This window comes from Protopterus annectens, chromosome 10.part0, assembly GCF_019279795.1.
Source record: "Protopterus annectens isolate FY-2018-M chromosome 10.part0, PAN1.0, whole genome shotgun sequence".
NCBI lineage: Eukaryota > Metazoa > Chordata > Ceratodontiformes > Protopteridae > Protopterus > Protopterus annectens.
Window position 1 is genome coordinate 1821993848 of NC_056744.1, and position 22283 is coordinate 1822016130.

Consider the following 22283-nt stretch of genomic DNA (forward strand, 5'->3'; position numbering starts at 1 on the left):
GCAGAGTCCCTCATTGACTCTCTTCAAGAGGAATCTTGATGAGTGGATGGGAGATGGTAGGTTTACCCCGGGTATCACTTCTGTGTCACTGTTAGACAGAGGCACAGTATACTAACCTCGAAAAAGGGCATAGCAAAATTAATTTAAAATGGGTGGCGAAAGCCAAACACACTCTGGCTAGGCTTATAAATGCCCTAGGGCAGATAGCCTAGTATGAACCTATGAACACCAGTTTCAGGGTAAAGTCCAGTGTGCTCTTGGCTTTTCTACTCGGTTCCTGGGATTGTTTTTGTTTTTTTCTGTCTCTAAAGCATTTCCTTTAGCTCAGCTTTGCTTTTGTTAGAATACTGACAAGCAGAGTCCCCTTCAGCTTGCTGACTTAATTTACCTAAACTTTTTTTTACTCCCACTGTAGCTTGTTATGAATCCAAAAATGTTTGATCGTCCAGGCAAAAATATCTAGTAACTTGAATCTCCTTCCCGCGTCATGCCGTCGCCTGATTGACGGATAAGCTTGTCTTCCTGCCTATTATACAGCGAATAACCATTTTCCATAACACTCTGGTGTCTCCATTTTTTATTACATTCCCTTCTGCCACAGAACTGTTGGTAGCAGCCTTTTCTGCTAGTGTGATTAGCATCTTTAATAATATAGGTCATGGTTGTTTTCTCAAGACCAGATTTGGAGCATCCACACAATGCGTCCACTTGGTTAACAAATCCTGGTATAGAAAAACAGATCATTTTTTTTATTTGTACTTTGATAAAATTAGTGGTAACTGAAAGGAAGATACTGCGCGTTTTTGATATAGGAGTAGATTTCAGGTTTTCTGTGCATGCTTGGTCTTATTCTACTTTTTTTTTTTTAACCGTTTTTGAGAAACCTTGTCAGGAAGTGTTTTTTCTTCATTTCAGCCTCTAAATAGCCACTTAAAGCTTCTATTTGTCTAGCTTTTTGTCATTTTACTTTGTATTCTGCACTGTCTGACTTTTAACACCTGTCGGTGCATTTGATTTATTTTTTCATCTTAATTACTGGAAGCCATCTCCTGTACGGAAGCTGAAGCTTGAACTGCTTTTGCTGAATAGCTGCAAAGTTCTTCCTAGCCAGATCTTTTTCTTCTCCCATTCTAGTAGATATGAACTTTCAAAATTTCTACTTTTGCTGGCTTCCAGGCAGTTTAATTACTAGCTACTAACTGAATTTTACCCTGATTGATCACTTTTATTCCCTTTTTAATAATTTCTCAGTTTTCACAGTTTGGAGGTCTGATCACTTTGCAATCATCTTAGAAGTCTATTTAGTTAGTGCTATATCGATGTGACAAGTTGTTACAGTTCTCGTTAATAAGTAAGTATATGCTTCCAGGCTAATATAGACCAACAAGATATGAGGCTGAAAATTCTATGAATCCATCTCACATCTGTCTGCATTCTGCTTGGAATAGCCAGGTATGATTATCTTCGCTCAGTTGTAAGTCTCTGGCCCTGTGAACGTTAAAAACTTTGATAGCTCTTCTTGCCATTGCGCTGGCTAGATTGAACTTACTTGCTAACAAAGAAATATATGTCCACACCTGCTGAGTTTATGCCTTGTTAGAGGAAATTCGCTACTCTGTTTTGAGCAGGCTGGCATTTAGTCAGTATAGTTTTGTGGAATTTATTGTTGTTATTTTAAACAGAGGTGTAAGCCTTCAGTTTGATATCTATCCAGACCTAGGCTTTTCTAAGCAGGTTCATAGTACTGCAAGGAGTCTGTCACTGTGCGAGTTAATGTGACCAGTAACCTTTTTCATAGTTAATTTCATGTCTGTAATGTGCAGCAGTACTTGACGAAACTGGATGTCATTTCCTAATTAAAGTTCATAAAATCTCTGTAAACCAGTGAATTAGCATATAGCTGTGCATTGTGGCTTCCATAATACATGAATGAATGTAGTACTAGGTGTTGCTGATGGGAGAACAATAGAAAAAGATAAAATTCACACAGTACTCTGAAAATAAGCTTTCCTTATGGTGTAATGTCAGCTGGCAAGGAGGTAACGAGCTTTGATTTACAGAGTTAAGTAGGTGATTTTCAATGGAGTTCAAACTTGTGTGCTTGGAGCCACTGAAAATAATCTGTGTTTGTTATTCTTTCTCTCTCTCTCTCTCTCTCTTTTTTATCTTATGTCTTTGTCTTGCAGCCTTTCGGCAGCATTAAGCTCAGCCGCTGAAGAGGAGGATCAGAAGTCTGTCATTACCTTCACAGGTAAGGCATATTAGCTTCGGACAGGACCAGTGCTACTAGAAGAATATGTTCTGTTCCCCAGTTCAACTGTTATAAAGGGCATGTTGCAGATATCCTGTACTTCCAAATATTGATTATATTTTTTGTACCATGACAGGTCTGTATGGTGCCATAGTGTGCGTTCAGATTACACTGATTAAGTAGTGTGTGATCTGTTACCATTTAACTGCCTGTATGTCATGTACCTCTGGTAACTGCGGTGGTGGTGCTGCGGTAGCATTGTCGCCTCACAGCAAGATGTTGTCCGTTTGATTCTCAGCTAAAGCATCTTCTGTGTGGAGACATGCGTGAAGGGGCGTACCTTCGTTGAAGGTTGTGCGGCAGGGCCAGCAACTCGGCACGTAAAAATCTTCTGCCAGTCATTAGTGAACCGGAGTAACACTGTGGCGACCCCTAACTGGGAAAAGCCGAAAGACACAACAACATGTCATGTACCTCTGGTATGACAGGAGTTCTGTTTTCTGTTAAATGAATCATTTAACTAGCTGTATGTTGTGTAGCTCAGGTATGACAGGAATTCAGATCACCATTACACAAGTCTTTTAACTGCTTGTATGTCGTGTAGCTCTGGTATGACAGACGTTCTGGTTTCTGTTACACAAGTCTTTTAACTGCCTGTATATCATGCAGCTGTGGTATGACAGAAGTTCTGGTTTCTGTTACACAAGTCATTTAACTGCTTGTATGTTGTGTAGCTCTGGTATGACAGACATTCTGGTTTCTGTTACACAAGTCATTTAACTGCTTGTATGTCGTGTAGCTGTGGTATGACAGAAGTTCTGGTTTCTGTTACACAAGTCATTTAACTGCTTGTATGTCGTGTAGCTCTGGTATGACAGAAGTTCTGGTTTCTGTTACACAAGTCATTTAACTGCTTGTATGTCGTGTAGCTCTGGTATGACAGAAGTTCTGGTTTGTGTTACCCAAGTCATTTAACTGGTTGTATGTCGTGTAGCTCTGGTATGACAGAAGTTCTGGTTTCTGTTACACAAGTCATTTAACTGTTTACATGTCGTGTAGCTCTGGTATGGCAGAAGTTCTGGTTTCTGTTACACAAGTCATTTAACTGCTTGTATGTTGTGTAACTCTGGTATGACAGACATTCTGGTTTCTGTTACACAAGTCATTTAACTGCTTGTATGTTGTGTAGCTCTGGTGTGGCAGAAGTTCTGGTTTCTGTTACACAAGTCATTTAACTGCTTGTATGTTGTGTAACTCTGGTATGACAGACATTCTGGTTTCTGTTACACAAGTCATTTAACTGCTTGTATGTCGTATAGCTCTGGTATGGCAGAAGTTCTGGTTTCTGTTACACAAGTCATTTAACTGTTTGCATGTCGTGTAGCTCTGGTATGGCAGAAGTTCTGGTTTCTGTTACACAAGTCATTTAACTGCTTGTATGTTGTGTAACTCTGGTATGACAGACATTCTGGTTTCTGTTACACAAGTCATTTAACTGCTTGTATGTTGTGTAGCTCTGGTGTGGCAGAAGTTCTGGTTTCTGTTACACAAGTCATTTAACTGCTTGTATGTTGTGTAACTCTGGTATGACAGACATTCTGGTTTCTGTTACACAAGTCATTTAACTGCTTGTATGTCGTATAGCTCTGGTATGGCAGAAGTTCTGGTTTCTGTTATACAAGTCATTTAACTGCTTGTATGTCGTGTAGCTCTGGTATGGCAGAAGTTCTGGTTTCTGTTACACAAGTCATTTAACTGCTTGTATGTTGTGTAGCTCTGGTATGACAGACATTTTGGTTTCTGTTACGCAAGTCATTTAACTGCTTGTATGTCGTGTAGCTCTGGTATGGCAGAAGTTCTGGTTTCTGTTACACAAGTCATTTAACTGCTTGTATGTCGTGTAGCTCTGGTATGACAGAAGTTCTGGTTTCTGTTACACAAGTCATTTAACTGCTTGTATGTCGTGTAGCTCTGGTATGACAGAAGTTCTGGTTTCTGTTACACAAGTCATTTAACTGCTTGTATGTCGTGTAGCTCTGGTATGACAGAAGTTCTGGTTTCTGTTACACAAGTCATTTAACTGCTTGTATGTCGTGTAGCTCTGGTATGGCAGAAGTGGCTGGTTTGGTACAGCTAATGTTGATCTTTTACCTTCACTCTTACAGATGGTTTGTTTCGGCAACATGGTGCAGTTTGTACCCCTCTCCTTAGTGCATCTGAAATGGGGTAAGCCGCTGCGAGCTGTTAATATAAATTGACTCTTTAAGTAACCGTTAAGCCATTGTTAGTGTACGCTGTTGTTTGCTATTTATAGAATAAAATCCGTATCTCTTACAGGTCACATGCCTGAGGCAGCCATGAGGATGTTGTTAGTATATGTTATTAAAATGCCTATCATTTAGCTGATCCATCGTTCACTGCTTGTGGGCGACAGATAAGCCATCATAAACAACTGAGTAACTGATAGCGCTGTATAGCAAGCGTGTTGAATTTGCAGGGCATCATGGGACAGAAGCTCCAACTACTAGAAGGATTAGACATGTTAATACAGCTGCAAAGGATCGTATCAGCATGCTCTTAAAAGAATGGAAAAAAAAATTGTTTTCTTTAGAATTAATTTGATTGTGAGAGTACAGTGGAACATGTGAGTACAGTGGCACGTGTCAATTACAGAATGTGTGTGTAGTGGGAGGGGTAACTTATTTTTTTCCATCAAATTCTATGTTTACACCTGCTGCTGTGTCTCTTCCTTTTGCAGCTCACGATGGGCCAGTGTACAGCCTGGTATCTACAGACCGTCAGTTAATCAGTGCTGGTAATGGGGATGTAAAAGCTTGGAACTGGAATGAAATCACAAAAAAGGTAAACGTATTACATAAGACATAGGACAGTGCAAGTGTAGTCAGCAGACGATGCTAAGGCTGCTCACAGGATTTATGTAAAAGGTAAACGTGTTACATAAGACATAGGACAGTGCAAGTGTAGTCAGCAGACGATGCTAAGGCTGCTCACAGGATTTATGTAAAAGGTAAACGTATTACATAAGACATAGGACAGTGCAAGTGTAGTCAGCAGACGATGCTAAGGCTGCTCACAGGATTTATGTAAAAGGTAAACGTGTTACATAAGACATAGGACAGTGCAAGTGTAGTCAGCAGACGATGCTAAGGCTGCTCACAGGATTTATGTAAAAGGTAAACGTATTACATAAGACATAGGACAGTGCAAGTGTAGTCAGCAGACGATGCTAAGGCTGCTCACAGGATTTATGTAAAAGGTAAACGTACACATAAGACATAGGACAGTGCAAGTGTAGTCAGCAGACGATGCTAAGGCTGCTCACAGGATTTATGTAAAAGGTAAACGTGTTACATAAGACATAGGACAGTGCAAGTGTAGTCAGCAGACGATGCTAAGGCTGCTCACAGGATTTATGTAAAAGGTAAACGTGTTACATAAGACATAGGACAGTGCAAGTGTAGTCAGCAGACGATGCTAAGGCTGCTCACAGGATTTATGTAAAAGGTAAACGTGTTACATAAGACATAGGACAGTGCAAGTGTAGTCAGCAGACGATGCTAAGGCTGCTCACAGGATTTATGTAAAAGGTAAACGTGTTACATAAGACATAGGACAGTGCAAGTGTAGTCAGCAGACGATGCTAAGGCTGCTCACAGGATTTATGTAAAAGGTAAACGTGTTACATAAGACATAGGACAGTGCAAGTGTAGTCAGCAGACGATGCTAAGGCTGCTCACAGGATTTATGTAAAAGGTAAACGTATTACATAAGACATAGGACAGTGCAAGTGTAGTCAGCAGACGATGCTAAGGCTGCTCACAGGATTTATGTAAAAGGTAAACGTGTTACATAAGACATAGGACAGTGCAAGTGTAGTCAGCAGACGATGCTAAGGCTGCTCACAGGATTTATGTAAAAGGTAAACGTGTTACATAAGACATAGGACAGTGCAAGCGTAGTCAGCAGACGATGCTAAGGCTGCTCACAGGATTTATGTAAAAGGTAAACGTATTACATAAGACATAGGACAGTGCAAGCGTAGTCAGCAGACGATGCTAAGGCTGCTCACAGGATTTATGTAAAAGGTAAACGTGTTACATAAGACATAGGACAGTGCAAGTGTAGTCAGCAGACGATGCTAAGGCTGCTCACAGGATTTATGTAAAAGGTAAACGTATTACATAAGACATAGGACAGTGCAAGTGTAGTCAGCAGACGATGCTAAGGCTGCTCACAGGATTTATGTAAAAGGTAAACGTGTTACATAAGACATAGGACAGTGCAAGTGTAGTCAGCAGACGATGCTAAGGCTGCTCACAGGATTTATGTAAAAGGTAAACGTGTTACATAAGACATAGGACAGTGCAAGCGTAGTCAGCAGACGATGCTAAGGCTGCTCACAGGATTTATGTAAAAGGTAAACGTGTTACATAAGACATAGGACAGTGCAAGCGTAGTCAGCAGACGATGCTAAGGCTGCTCACAGGATTTATGTAAAAGGTAAACGTATTACATAAGACATAGGACAGTGCAAGTGTAGTCAGCAGACGATGCTAAGGCTGCTCACAGGATTTATGTAAAAGGTAAACGTATTACATAAGACATAGGACAGTGCAAGTGTAGTCAGCAGACGATGCTAAGGCTGCTCACAGGATTTATGTAAAAGGTAAACGTATTACATAAGACATAGGACAGTGCAAGCGTAGTCAGCAGACGATGCTAAGGCTGCTCACAGGATTTATGTAAAAGGTAAACGTATTACATAAGACATAGGACAGTGCAAGCGTAGTCAGCAGGCGATGCTAAGGCTGCTCACAGGATTTATGTAAAAGGTAAACGTGTTACATAAGACATAGGACAGTGCAAGTGTAGTCAGCAGACGATGCTAAGGCTGCTCACAGGATTTATGTAAAAGGTAAACGTGTTACATAAGACATAGGACAGTGCAAGTGTAGTCAGCAGACGATGCTAAGGCTGCTCACAGGATTTATGTAAAAGGTAAACGTATTACATAAGACATAGGACAGTGCAAGCGTAGTCAGCAGACGATGCTAAGGCTGCTCACAGGATTTATGTAAAAGGTAAACGTGTTACATAAGACATAGGACAGTGCAAGTGTAGTCAGCAGACGATGCTAAGGCTGCTCACAGGATTTATGTAAAAGGTAAACGTGTTACATAAGACATAGGACAGTGCAAGTGTAGTCAGCAGACGATGCTAAGGCTGCTCACAGGATTTATGTAAAAGGTAAACGTATTACATAAGACATAGGACAGTGCAAGTGTAGTCAGCAGACGATGCTAAGGCTGCTCACAGGATTTATGTAAAAGGTAAACGTATTACATAAGACATAGGACAGTGCAAGTGTAGTCAGCAGACGATGCTAAGGCTGCTCACAGGATTTATGTAAAAGGTAAACGTGTTACATAAGACATAGGACAGTGCAAGTGTAGTCAGCAGACGATGCTAAGGCTGCTCACAGGATTTATGTAAAAGGTAAACGTATTACATAAGACATAGGACAGTGCAAGTGTAGTCAGCAGACGATGCTAAGGCTGCTCACAGGATTTATGTAAAAGGTAAACGTTACATAAGACATAGGACAGTGCAAGTGTAGTCAGCAGACGATGCTAAGGCTGCTCACAGGATTTATGTAAAAGGTAAACGTATTACATAAGACATAGGACAGTGCAAGTGTAGTCAGCAGACGATGCTAAGGCTGCTCACAGGATTTATGTAAAAGGTAAACGTATTACATAAGACATAGGACAGTGCAAGTGTAGTCAGCAGACGATGCTAAGGCTGCTCACAGGATTTATGTAAAAGGTAAACGTGTTACATAAGACATAGGACAGTGCAAGTGTAGTCAGCAGACGATGCTAAGGCTGCTCACAGGATTTATGTAAAAGGTAAACGTATTACATAAGACATAGGACAGTGCAAGTGTAGTCAGCAGACGATGCTAAGGCTGCTCACAGGATTTATGTAAAAGGTAAACGTGTTACATAAGACATAGGACAGTGCAAGTGTAGTCAGCAGACGATGCTAAGGCTGCTCACAGGATTTATGTAAAAGGTAAACGTATTACATAAGACATAGGACAGTGCAAGTGTAGTCAGCAGACGATGCTAAGGCTGCTCACAGGATTTATGTAAAAGGTAAACGTGTTACATAAGACATAGGACAGTGCAAGTGTAGTCAGCAGACGATGCTAAGGCTGCTCACAGGATTTATGTAAAAGGTAAACGATTACATAAGACATAGGACAGTGCAAGTGTAGTCAGCAGACGATGCTAAGGCTGCTCACAGGATTTATGTAAAAGGTAAACGACACATAAGACATAGGACAGTGCAAGTGTAGTCAGCAGACGATGCTAAGGCTGCTCACAGGATTTATGTAAAAGGTAAACGTGTTACATAAGACATAGGACAGTGCAAGTGTAGTCAGCAGACGATGCTAAGGCTGCTCACAGGATTTATGTAAAAGGTAAACGATTACATAAGACATAGGACAGTGCAAGTGTAGTCAGCAGACGATGCTAAGGCTGCTCACAGGATTTATGTAAAAGGTAAACGTATTACATAAGACATAGGACAGTGCAAGTGTAGTCAGCAGACGATGCTAAGGCTGCTCACAGGATTTATGTAAAAGGTAAACGTATTACATAAGACATAGGACAGTGCAAGTGTAGTCAGCAGACGATGCTAAGGCTGCTCACAGGATTTATGTAAAGGTAAACGTGTTACATAAGACATAGGACAGTGCAAGTGTAGTCAGCAGACGATGCTAAGGCTGCTCACAGGATTTATGTAAAAGGTAAACGATTACATAAGACATAGGACAGTGCAAGTGTAGTCAGCAGACGATGCTAAGGCTGCTCACAGGATTTATGTAAAAGGTAAACGATTACATAAGACATAGGACAGTGCAAGTGTAGTCAGCAGACGATGCTAAGGCTGCTCACAGGATTTATGTAAAAGGTAAACGTATTACATAAGACATAGGACAGTGCAAGTGTAGTCAGCAGACGATGCTAAGGCTGCTCACAGGATTTATGTAAAAGGTAAACGTGTTACATAAGACATAGGACAGTGCAAGTGTAGTCAGCAGACGATGCTAAGGCTGCTCACAGGATTTATGTAAAAGGTAAACGTATTACATAAGACATAGGACAGTGCAAGTGTAGTCAGCAGACGATGCTAAGGCTGCTCACAGGATTTATGTAAAAGGTAAACGTATTACATAAGACATAGGACAGTGCAAGTGTAGTCAGCAGACGATGCTAAGGCTGCTCACAGGATTTATGTAAAAGGTAAACGTATTACATAAGACATAGGACAGTGCAAGTGTATTCAGCAGACGATGCTAAGGCTGCTCACAGGATTTATGTAAAAGGTAAACGTATTACATAAGACATAGGACAGTGCAAGTGTAGTCAGCAGACGATGCTAAGGCTGCTCACAGGATTTATGTAAAAGGTAAACGTATTACATAAGACATAGGACAGTGCAAGTGTAGTCAGCAGACGATGCTAAGGCTGCTCACAGGATTTATGTTTGTCAAATGTTCTACAGCTAACAGCACTTCTTTTAGGAGTGCATTTTCTCATATTAGTGACGTTGGAAGTATTTCACCTTCTGTAAAATGCAGATTTGTCAGTCTGTGCCTACAGCAGAGTTTAGATTTCCACACTGAAAATTGTCGAGTTCATTTGTTCTTAAATGCCCGGTTAATTTCTTGCAGATGTACAACAACCAGGTATTTATTCATATGCATCAGGACAGTAGAAGTTTCAGTGCCCAACTTCTCTCTAATTCTGGATTCCAATTATTCTCTCTCTCTCTCTGTTTCTCGTTGCTTTATTCCCTCTGTTCACAAGCACTTTTATTTTGAGGATGATAGAGTGAGGGAGCAGAAATGCTAGTTTTGATGTAATTTCCCTCACCCTAGGGCCAGTGTGTCCATTAATCAATGCACTGTAATAGCCCAATAGGAAAAAGTCCGTATTGAAGATGAAGTAGGTATTGGACTCCGAAACAGTAAATCCCTTTTTGTGTCTTGCTGTACGAGCACAGTACCCAGCACGCTGTCTGTAATGGGCCAGCATCCAAGCAGCCAGCTTCAGGAGTGGGCAGCAATGGGCAGCAATGGGCAGCAATGGGCAGGAATGGGCAGGAATGGGCAGCAATGGGCAGGAATGGGCAGCAATGGGCAGGAATGGGCAGCAATGGGCAGCAATGGGCAGGAATGGGCAGCAATGGCAGTAGTCAGCTAAGGCATATCCAAGCAGCCAACTTCAGGAGTGGGCAGCAATGGGCAGCAATGGTCAGCAATGGCAGTAGTCAGCTAAGGCGTACAACCTACATCTCCGCCATTACCCAGGTCAGGCATGGCCCTAGAAAATGGAAGTTGTCTCCCTTTCAGGAACAGACCTAAGTCACAGAAGCCAGTCCAGGGACAGAAATATACCCATCTTATTAATAACTTTGTGAGGAAGGAAAATCATCTACTGTAGCTTTGTCTCTCTCATCTGGGGGGGGGGTTAAATGCATAGAGTGCAATGTGATGAAGTCTTCAAGTATCCCAGATACTGAAGGTTTGAACATCTCAGGAGTAGATGGTCACTCCACATCATTGCAAAGTTAACATTCTTAAAGCTGTAAAACGTGGCAGCTTTCCCAGCTGTACAGGATGACAGCATCTTTGTTCATTCAGTTGTCTGTCACTAGACAAAATTACATTTTTATAGTAAGCTGATGGCACCATTGTGATACAGTGACTGCTCAGACTCAAAACTATTTAAATGGAGACTGAAGAAGGCAAACCCAGTACTGTAAGATGATGCTCATTATCAAATTATGACCTTAACTGCATATACACCATGGGGAGTAACATCTATAAATAAAATTGTGGTTGGCCTGATTGCCAGAAAACAGTTTTTGTAACAACCTATAGGATCATATTAAAAAAGAATGGGTGGGCAGTAGCTTCCAAGATGGTGGACAAATGAGTAATGTGTTAATTAGGTCTCCCAGTGTGCACACAGAGAAATTGTTTTAAAAAAGCTAGTAAAATGCATCAGTTTGGGGAAAATTCAGTAAATGGTAGTGATTTTATTGCAATGATGACAACAAAGAATAAATCTGGAAAAAATATTAACTGGAAAATAAGAAGAAAAGGCTGTGTTTGGGAAGAACCTCTCCGATGTCCAGCAATAAGGAGTTAAAGTTGCAGCTTTTAGTACAGGAGATGGCATCCCAGGTAACTGAGAGGGAAAAAGAAATCAAATTCACTTGGAGGTTTTGAAAATAAGTTGTACACCACATGAATGTATAAAGTCAAATGCTAAAAGGCTAGAAAAAGACAATAGAAGTTTTAAGTAGACATTTGTATGATAAAACTGCAGATTTAGCCTGAAATGAAGGGAAGACTGAACATGAGGCTTCTGAAGACTTGGAAGGCTCAGCACACAGAGAAAACACGAGATTCTTACTGTATCGGAGAAACTGCAAAAAGGAGTTGTTGTTTGTCTTTCGGCTTTTCCCGGTTAGGGGGCACCAGAGCAGAACTCCGGTCCGCTAATGATTGGCAGCTGGTTTTTATGGTGTCGAGTTGCTAGCCCGACACCCAACCTTCAATGAAGGCACGCCCATTCAATACATGTTTTTCGAACGCCCACTCGACCGCGGGGAGGACATGCAGACTCCATGCAGAAGGCACTCCCAACCGAAGCCGAGAATCGAATGGGAGAACCTCTTGCTGTGAGGCAACGATGCTACCGCTGCACCACCGCGGAAGTATAGAAACTGCAAAGAGTAGACTGTAGTAATCTCGTAAAAGTTCAGATAAGTAATTTGACTAGCGTTAAGCAGCAGAATTTTTTATTTGAGAGGATACGTTGTGTGCATGTAACAAAACTGGCAAGAAGAAGCTTTTCCTGACAAAACTGGGTCAGAAAAGAAAGGTGTTTAAAAAAACTGAAGACACCAGAGTGTTTGTGGAAAATTATTTGCTGCATATCAGTTACAAGAGAAACAAGTTTATCCTTGCAGTCAATGGATGTCAGTGTATAAGATTCAAGTTGCTCTGTCTAGCCATCTACAGAATGTTCACTTCCTGGAAGGTCAAAAATGTTTTTAGATGGGGGGAAAAAGTTTATACAGCAAGCCGAGGGGAAGGAACTCAGCTTTTCAGTCTTCTGACAGTAAGAAAGCACAGAGAGACACTTCGCTAGATACACTTTTTCATTGTTGTAAAGGAAAATGCTGGAGTGACAGAAAGCAGCCCAGGACCTGATTTCTAATTGGGAGTACCTTAGACTCAAAGCAGAAGAGGGAGATGATTAAGAAGACGAGCAACAAAAGTGAAAGTACAGTTTTGTACCTACCATAAATGTAGATGTCCGTTAGATATGCAACTGCAGTCCTGACATATGGCTTGTCCTGCCTCAGGCAGCCCTTCGGTCGGCTGGATTCCAAAGTCTGGGTCCGGCGTCGGCTGATGTCGCCTCTTCCCCTACGTCAGAGCGGCTGGGGTATAAAAGCATCAGCCGACGCCATCTTCTTCAGTGTTTCTTGCCCCAGATGCCAGGTGCCCTCCAAGGAAGGCTAAATTTAGAGAATGGATAAAAATTCCAGACATGCACAACAGTAATAAACAGATACACCATAACAGATATCCCCAGCTAATTTGGAAAAGGGGGAGTGGACCCAAAAAAGAGAATCACAGAGGGGTAGGAGGGAGGGAAAACCTGACTGCAGTTGCATATCTATCGGACATCTACATTTATGGTAGGTACAAAACTGTACTATGTCCTTCAAGAATGCAACTGCAGTCCTGACATATGGGTTGAATACCATAGCCAAGCTGGGGGTGGTAGGATCTAAGAAAGGGATGGTGTAGCTAGAAGGCCCTGCAGGACTGCCGAAGCAAAGCCTGCTCAGGATCTGGAGTATAAAGGCAGGTTGTAGTGTTTGGTAAATGTATGCACGGAGCTCCATGTAGCAGTCTCTAGAATGTCCTTTGTAGCCACTCCTCTTAGAAAGGCTGTGGATGTGGCTATAGAGTACAGTTTTGTACCTACCATAAATGTAGATGTCCGAACAGGATAGCATCTGCAGTCATAACAAATGGGTTGTCCTGTCGTCAGGCAGCCCTTCGGTCGGCCGGATTCCAAAGTCTGGGTCCGGCTTCGGCTGATGTCGCATTTCACCCGACGTCATCTCTGCTGGTCTTCGGGTATAAAAGCATCAGCCGACACCATTTTCCTCAGTGTTTCTTGCCCCAGATGCCAGTTGCCCTCTAGGAAAGCTAAATTTTGGATAAATGCCAATGTTTCCAAAATAGTAGAAGGCAAACACAAAAAATAAGCATGTATGTACATATATACAAACAAATACACCATAAGAGACTCCCCCCCAGCTAGCTATTAGGAGGGTAAATACCCTAGGAGTACCACAGAGGGGAAGGAGGGTGGGTAATCCTGACTGCAGATGCTATCCAGTTCGGACATCTACATTTATGGTAGGTACAAAACTGTACTATGTCCTTCATGGATGCATCTGCAGTCATAACAAATGGGTAGAATACCTTAGCCAAACTAGGGGAGGAGGAAGAAGAATTATGGTGTAGTTAGGATCCCTTGCAATACAGCAGTGGCAAACCCTGCTCGGGATCTAGAGTATAGAGGTAAATTATAATGCTTGGCAAATGTATGCACGGAGGTCCAAGTAGCTGCCTCAATAATGTCCTTGGTTGCCACTCCTCGTAAGAAAGCTGTGGTAGTGGCTGTAGCCCTTGTAGAATGAGGTCTTATGTTCTGTGGAACTGGTTTTCCATGGTAGGAGTAACAGAATCTTATGCAATTTCCTATCCATTTGGAGATTGTCTGTTTGGAAATTGCTTTTCCTTCCCTTCCTGTTGCATAGGCTACTAAAAGCTGGTCAGTTTTTCTGTTACTTTTGGTTCTGTCCAGGTAGTAGCGTAACTGTCTATGTACATCCAAGGTATGCAGCAGCCTTTCCCCCCTGTTCTGTGGATTGGGAAAGAAGGTAGGTAGGTGGATTGCCTGGTTTAAAGACACTCTGGATACCCCCTTGGGCATAAAAGTAGGATTAGTTCTCATGGACACTCTATCTTGATTGAAGATTAGGAAGGGTTGTACTGCCATTAAGGCCTGTAGTCCCGAAACCCTCCTTGCTGAAGTAATTGCCAGTAGGAAAGCAGTTTTCCATGATAGGTGTTGAAGATCTGCTGTTGCTGCTGGTTCAAATGGAGGGAGTGTCAATTTTTTTAGCACAAAGTTCAAGTCCCATGCTGGTAATGGTGGTTTCCTAGGAGGTTTTACATTTTTGATCCCTCTGAGGAATTGCCTGAGTAGAGGATGCGAAAAGACAGGTGGATCGAAGCTGTATTCTGCGGAAATAGCTGATGCATGTATCTTGATGGAAGAATAGGACAGGCCCGTATGTAGAAGCTCTGCCAAGTACTCCAGGATGTTAGCAATATCTATGTTCGAGACATCTTTTCCTCTTTCAGTACTCCAAATGACAAACCTTTTCCATTTTCCTGCATAGTTCCTTCTTGTTGAAGGTCTGCGGGCTTCAAGGATAATGTCTTTAACCCTTTGGGATAAGTCTGGGTTAGTAGCTGTTATGTGATGTTCCAGGCAGTCAGTTGCAAGGTTTTTAGGTTTGGGTGCATGATGTTGTAGTTGTTCTGAGTTAACATCAAAGGCATCAGGGGTATTGGCCACATTCTCCTCTGAGACATGCTCCTCAGCAAAGGATACCAGTGTTGTCTTGGCCAATTCGGAGCTATCAGAATTATCCTTGGACGATCCTCTTTGATTTTCAGTAGTACCTTGTGCATCAAAGGCAGAGGTGGAAATGCATATGCTGTCAGGCCTTTCCAACTGAAGGATAGAGTGTCCACCTTCCATGCAAGTGGGTGGAATGTCCTTGTGCAGAATTTCTTGAGCTGGTGATTGAGTGGGGATGCGAATAGGTCTATTTGTGGCATTCCCCATTTCTTTGTGATGGCCTTGAAGATGTCCGGGTGTAGCATCCATTCGTGAGCATCCGAGGTGGTTCTGCTTAACATGTCTGCTAGGGTGTTTTCTTTTCCCGGCACAAATATTGCCTGTAACTGGATGTTGTAGCTCAGAGCCATTGTCTGTCCTTATCATTAAATGGCCTTCTTTGAGGAATGGTTTGAATTTCTGGAGTGCTAGTTTTACTGCCAGCAATTATTTTTGGTTTATGTGCAGGTGCAGCTGGTCTGGAGTCCACAATCCTTGTATGCACTTGTCCAACATGTGCGCCCCCCAGCCTAGGTCTGAGGCGTCCGTTGTGATGGTTTGGTTTGCTTGAAAGTTGTGGAAGGGCAAGCCTGGGTTTGACTGGCATGCTTGAGCCCACCATAGGAACTCTTGTTTCAGGCATGGGATTAGTGGGATTTCGGTTTCTAAGCTGTGCCTGTGTTGAGACCATAAATTCTTTAGGTACCACTGTAGTTTTCTCATATGCAGTCTGGCATGGGGGACCAGGATTATGCATGATGCCATGAAGCCCAAGGCCTGCAGTACTTTTCTTGCTGTTAGTTTGTGCTGCTTTGTTAATGCCAAGAAGTAAAGAGGGAGTTGTGCTTGTTTTTCTGCAGTTAGGAATGCCATCTGTTTTACTGTGTCCAATTCCGCACCCAAGAATGTTCTTGTCTGGGATGGTATCAGTCTTGAATTTTTTAAAATGACTGTGTATCCCAGGGCTTATAGTAAGCAAATGACTCTTTGTAAATCTGTTGTCAGCTTGCTTTTGTTGTCCGCTTGTAACAGGCAGTCGTCCAGGTATGGATAAATTTGGATTCCCTGTAGCCTGCAATGAGCGATTACTGATGCCAGGCATTTTGTGAATACTCTGGGCGCAGTAGATAAGCCAAAGGGCAATGCTGAGAATTGATAATGCTCTGATCCTGCAAGAAATCTGAGGTATCTTCTGCAATTTGGTCGTATGGGGACGTGCAGGTATGCCTCCTTGAGATCTAGAGTTACCAGCCAACACTCCTTGCCCAGCATGGGAAGAAGTTGCTGTAGGGTCAGCATTTTGAATTGTGGTACAATGATGTATGTGTTTATCGAGAATAGGTCTCCAACTTTTCTCTTTTCTTGGTACTAGGAAGAGTCTGGAGTAGAATCCTTTGCCCTGTTGTGTTATTGGTACTCTTTCCACAGCTCTCATCTTTGTTAATTGAGCTATCTGCTTTAGAGCTTCTGTTTTTTTGATTTGGAGGTAGGTTTGGCATTCCTCTTTTTACTGGTAAGGTGTGGAAGTTGAACCTGTAGCCTTGGTCTATGGTTTGCAAAATCCACTTGTCTTTTGTGATATAGTGCCAATTTTTCGAAAATAAGGTTAACTTTCCGCCTAAAGGTGCTGCTATTTGCTCCCTGGTAGGCGGTGTCAGAGTCAAGTCACTGTGATTGTCCTGTTGCAGTGGCAGTGGTTGTGTCTGTGTCTCTCTGGTTATTGCCTTGCCACTGGCGTCCTCTATAGGCACCTCCTCTGGATTGATTTCTGCCTCTAGAGCGTCTATTCCTGCCTCTTTGAGATTTTGAAGAGTCTGGAAAGGACCAATTTTTGGCAGGCCAGTTCCTGCTAAACCTTGGGGGCTGAACCTGTAAGAAATCCTTAACTGTTTGTACAGATTTTGCCTTCTCTTCCATTTTCTTCATTACTTGCTGAGCAGGTGTACCAAATAGACTGGCCTTATCCATAGGAGCATCTAACAGCTTTGCTTTAACATGATCTGGCAAAACCTGTTCCTTCAACCATGCATGCCTTCTTATCACTGTGCCAGTCATGGCTGATCTAAATGAAGCCTCCAGTGCATCATAGCCACATTTTAAAGAATGGTTACTAACCTGCTGAATGTTATTCACCATTTCTAAAACATATTTCTTATCTAAGGAGTCATCAGAGGACAGCTTCTTAGTTAACTGATCAAGCATAAACTCTTGGTATTGGATCATGTGAAACTGACAGTTTAAAGCTCTAGCTGAGAGAGTAGCAGAGGTGTAAACTTTTTCCCCATCTCTAAGGACCTGGATTCCCTTTCAGAAGGGAGAGGGTTTTTGCTGAGGTCGGCTACTGCCTTAGGCCCCTGGGATATAGTCTCAGGATCTGCAAGTGGGGCCTTGTATAGGTGGTGATGAGTGTCTGGCACCCTGTAAAATCTATCTGGTTTGGCAGGGGCTGGAGGTAAAGAATCAGGAGCAGTGCAAACATCATTAAATGCATCATCCACAACAGGCAGAACTGGAGGTATAGCTAAGGGCCTATGTTGTGGTAAGTGCAGAAAGGTCCTAAGCCTTTTTCTTGAATCTGAGAAATCTTGTCCCTGCCATTGGAATTGTTCTCTCATTGCATGTAAGGTTTCCCCAAAGGAAAATTCCTCTGGTGGAGAGGCAGATGGAATGGATTCTTCAGCATCAGAATCTTCATAAGTAGAAAAAGGAGCCTCTGGCTGATCTGTAATGTCTGAGTCATCCGAAGAATCATCAGAGGACACTGGCTCGGGGGGGGCTCTGCGCTAGGTCTCTTTTCTGGAGGCTGAGAGGCCCTGTCTGGGTGAGATTGGGATCCCCTAATTAAGGAGATTAAATTCTCTGCCAGAGTAAGCATTTGTGAACTAGAAGTGGGCCTATGTGAGGGGGTCTTAACAGGCACTGATTTAACAGTTTTAGCTGCTTTAGCCCTGGCAAAGGCCTTTATAGACATGGCTGCAGGAGGCCTAGCAGCACCACGTGCTGGGGTAGAGACATCCAAAGGGATGGTGTCTGATAATTCACTAGGAACCACAGTAGTAGGCAAAACTTCAGAGGCCGATTCAACTAAGGTAGCAGGAGCCTCAGTAGTAGTCATGGATTCGACTGAAGATTGACCCGTTTTCTCGGTTTCAGCCGAAACTGAGACACTCGCGGCTTGCTTAACCGTGGTTTCGGCCAAAACCGCGGACCGCGAGTGTCAGTCTTTTTCTTTGCGTTTTTTAACAATTTGGGTAGTCGGAGGATCCGACGGCATAATGTACGCAAAATCTGAGCCTAAAAACTGTTCAGCAAACTCCGACCGACGCCTAAGCGTTCGTTGGTTGAAGGAAGCACAGGCTAAACAGGCTGCTACGTCGTGGTCTGGGCCTAAACAAGGTAGGCAGTAAGAGTGGAAATCTTTGAGGTATTTGTTTCCCACAAGTTAAACAGTTATTTACTTTTTCTGACATCGGCTGAGGCAAGAAAGAGTCCCCAATGGGGTACTTAGCTTTTTAGAAGTCTTCGAAGTAGTATTCGGTAGTAGTAATCTCTGGATCTGACCGACCGGCACTTGCGAACAGCTTCTGCTTGGTAGCGGCAAGAAAGACTGGGGAAAATGGCGTCGGCTGATGCCTTTATACCCGAAGAACTGCAGCTATGACGTCGGGTGAAGTGCGACACCAGCCGAGGCCAGACCCAGACTTTGGAATCCGGCCGACCGAAGGGCTGCCTGACGACAGGACAACCCATTTGTTATGACTGCAGATGCATCCTTGAAGGACATCTCTGGTGGAGTGTGGCCTAATATTGGCTGGCACACCTTTTCCATGGAAAGAGTAACAGAATCTGATGCAGTGTCCAATCCATTTTGAAATTGTTTGTTTGGAGATTGCTTTTCCTTGCACTCCAGCAGCATAGGCTACAAATAGTTGGTCAGACTTTCTGGTGGTCTTTGTTCTGTCCAAGTAGTAGCGTAATTGTCTGTGTATGTCCAAAGTGTGCAGCAACTTTTCCCCCTTATTTTGAGGATTGGGAAAGAAAGTAGGCAGGTGAATTGCTTGATTTTAGAGACACCCTGGATATCACTTTTGGCATGAATGAAGGATTGTTCTTAGAGAAACTCTGTCCTGATGAAAAATGAGAAAGGGAGGTACTGCCATGAGGGCCTGTATCTCCGAGACTCTTCTTGCTGAGGTAATTGCCAACAGGAAAACCGTTTTCCAGGAGAGAAATTGCATTTCTGAAGATGCTGCTGGTTCAAAAGGAGGAAGAGTTAATTTTTCCAAGAGGAAATTGAGGTCCCATGCATGTATTGGTGGTTTTCTGGGAGGCTTGATATTTTTTATCCCTCTTAGAAACTGTCTTAGGCAAGGGATACGAAAACAAAGGTGGGTCACAGTTGTATTTTGCTGAGATTGCTGAAGCGTGAATTTTTATGGAAGAATATGAGAGGCCACTATGAAACATTTCTGCCACGTATTCTAATATCTGTGGTACGCTCATTACTGATGCATCCTGACCCTTGTTGGCATTCCAGATGATGAATCTCTTCCACTTGGCTGAATAGGTTTTTCTGGTGGAAGGTCTGCGCGCTTCCAGCAAGATTTCTTGTACTTTTTTGGAAAGAGAGATATGGGTAAAAGTCATGGAACCCTCCAAGCTGTCGGCTGCAATGTTTGCAGGTTTTGATGAGCAGTCCTGTAATTGTGCTGAGTTAGAAGCAGAGGCCATTGAGGCAAGGGCCACGGTTTGGTGTGAGTTATGCTCAGTAGCAGTGGATACCAGTGCTGCCTTGGCCAGTCTGGAGCTATCAAAATTCCTTTTGATTGTTCTGCTTTGATCTTCAGTAACACCTTGGTCAGTAATGGTAGAGGAGGGAATGCATAAACTGTTAGGGAATTCCAGCTGAAGGAGAGAGCATCCGTTCTCCAGGCTAGAGGATGGGGCGTCCTTGAACAGAACTTCTCCAGGTGATGATTGAGGTGAGAAGCAAAGAGATCTATGTCCAGTCTTCCCCATGCACTTGTTATTTGTGAGAAAATGTGTGGATGCAGCCTCCATTCGTGCGGATCCAAGAAATTTCTGCTCAGCTTGTCTGCCAGAACATTGTCCTTGCCTGGAACAAACTGGGATTGCAACTGGATGTTCAGATTCAGGGACTTTTCCCAAAGAGTCATTGTTAGTCTGCAGAGGGGGTAAGAGTGAGTGCCTCCCTGCTTGTTTATATACCACATGACAGTGATGTTGTCTGTCCTTATTAGCAGATGACCTTGTTGAAGTGATTTCCCGAAGGCCTCGATTGCATGTATCACTGCCAACATCTCTTTTTGATTTATGTGCAGATGCATTTCCCTGGGAGTCCATTGCCCTTGAATGCATCTGCCCTCCATGTGCGCCCCCCATCCATGATCTGAGGCGTCTGTTGTAATGATTTGACTTGCTAGAGGTTTGGTGAAAGACATGCCTCTGTTTAAATGACTTGCTTGAGCCCACCACAAAAATTCCCGTTGCAGGCATGGAATGAGTGGTATTACGTCTTCTAGATTGTGGCTGTGTTGAGACCATAAGCTTTTTAGGTACCATTGTAACTTTCTCATGTGTAGTCTTGCCAGAGGTACCAGAAGAATGCAAGATGCCATGAACCCCAAGGCCTGCAGGATTTTCCTTGCGGTCAACTGGGTGAGCTTTACTAGGCTTTTGAAGTAATCTGGTGAATGTTCTTGATGTTCTTCGTTTTCCATTGCTGCAGTCCTTACTATTGGGTATAGTCCGCATCCAGTCGGCCCGAATACCAGAGTATAAGGCTGACGTCGGTCGGGGCGCATTAGACTGACGTCAGTACGTCAGGGTACTAATGCGCATGACCGGCGTCATATCCTCAGTCTTTTTTGCCGCGTGGTCCGATGCAGAAGCAGTTTTGCGAGTGCAGGTTGGCGTTCTGAAATATTTCCGAAACCGGAGTTTCAGACCGAATCAGAGTTGGCTAAGTACCCCGTTGGGGAACATTTTTGTTTTTTCTTGCCTCAGTATTTAACCGGATGTCAGAAAAAGTGAATAACTGTATTTCTTGTGAGAAACAAATACCTCATAGGGATTACCATACATTGTGTATACCTTGTTTAGGGCCTGAGCACGACGTTGTTGGTTGCCGCTCTTGTGCTAGGTTTAACAAACGCACTATTAAGAGGAGGTTAGACTGTGCCAGATTAGTGTTTGGGAAGCGTTGCAATTATAAAATGCCGTCGGATGCTCCGCCGCCCGCTTCCAAGAAGCGCAAGGACAAAACAGCGAAGCCTAGGGTTGATGAACCGGCAGTCCCGGACGGCGGTTCTTTAGGTGGCTCAGTGGAGCCAGAGGTTTTGCCAGGAGTTTCTATGGAGTCTCAGGCAGAAACTTTACTGTTACAGGATGTACCCTCTCAGGAGGCAGGCCAGGCTGAGGGGCTTCTCAGGTAACTATTCTTCCCTCTCTTCCCAAAGTAGTTAGAGCCTCTCCTTCTGTTGCCAAAACTTCTTTTAGAGGTAGGCCAACTTCAGCTTCAGTAGGGGCTTCTCCTAGCCTTTCGGGTTCTGTACCTAAGAAACATATGCTTAAAATGGCAGAAGATTTGATTACTATGATTAGAGGTTCTATGGGCCCTCCTGATAAGAGGCCTAGGCTGGAACCAGAGTTTGACAGTTTTGAACAGGGTTCAGGGGCTTCTGAGTCTTCTGCGGAAGATTTGCAGGAGTATCCTAATTATTCTGATTCTGATGTGGATGATGCCACTCCTTCGGCTTCTCCTCCTGAGGATTTTTCATTTTCAGAGACTCTGCATTCCATGAGGGAGCACTTTAAATGGGAAGGCCAGGATTACTCTGATTCCAGGAAGAGGCTTAGGGAATTCTTGTTTTTACCCCAGCATAGGCCCTTAGCTATACCTCCTGTGTTGAATGTGGTGGAAGATGTTTTGCAGTGGCTTCCCTGAACCCTGATTCTTTGCCTCCTGCTCCTGTTAAACCTGATAGGTACTATAGGGTGCCCGAAGCTCATAAGTATTTGTTTAAGAGTCCTAGGGCGGACCTAGAAACTGTTTCTCAGGGGCCTAAAGGTGTTAAGGCCTCTGTGGTTAAAAATCCTGTTCCCACTGACAAAGAGGCAAGGGCGTTAGATAGGTGGGGTAAGAAAGTGTATACTTCTTCCACTCTAGCCATGAGAGCGTTGAATTGTCA

General features: G+C 43.2%; 1 protein-coding gene across 1 annotated transcript in view; it reads left to right on the forward strand.

Annotated features, from left to right (window-relative positions):
• THOC6 (THO complex 6) overlaps positions 1-22283 on the forward strand; it is a gene marked incomplete in the record, with an annotated part of 295129 nt that overhangs the window by 31078 nt on the left and 241768 nt on the right. Inside the window, 2 exon segments of the mRNA XM_044086675.1 lie at positions 2187-2251; positions 5010-5113. Of these exon segments, the coding sequence (XP_043942610.1) occupies positions 2187-2251; positions 5010-5113 (169 nt within the window).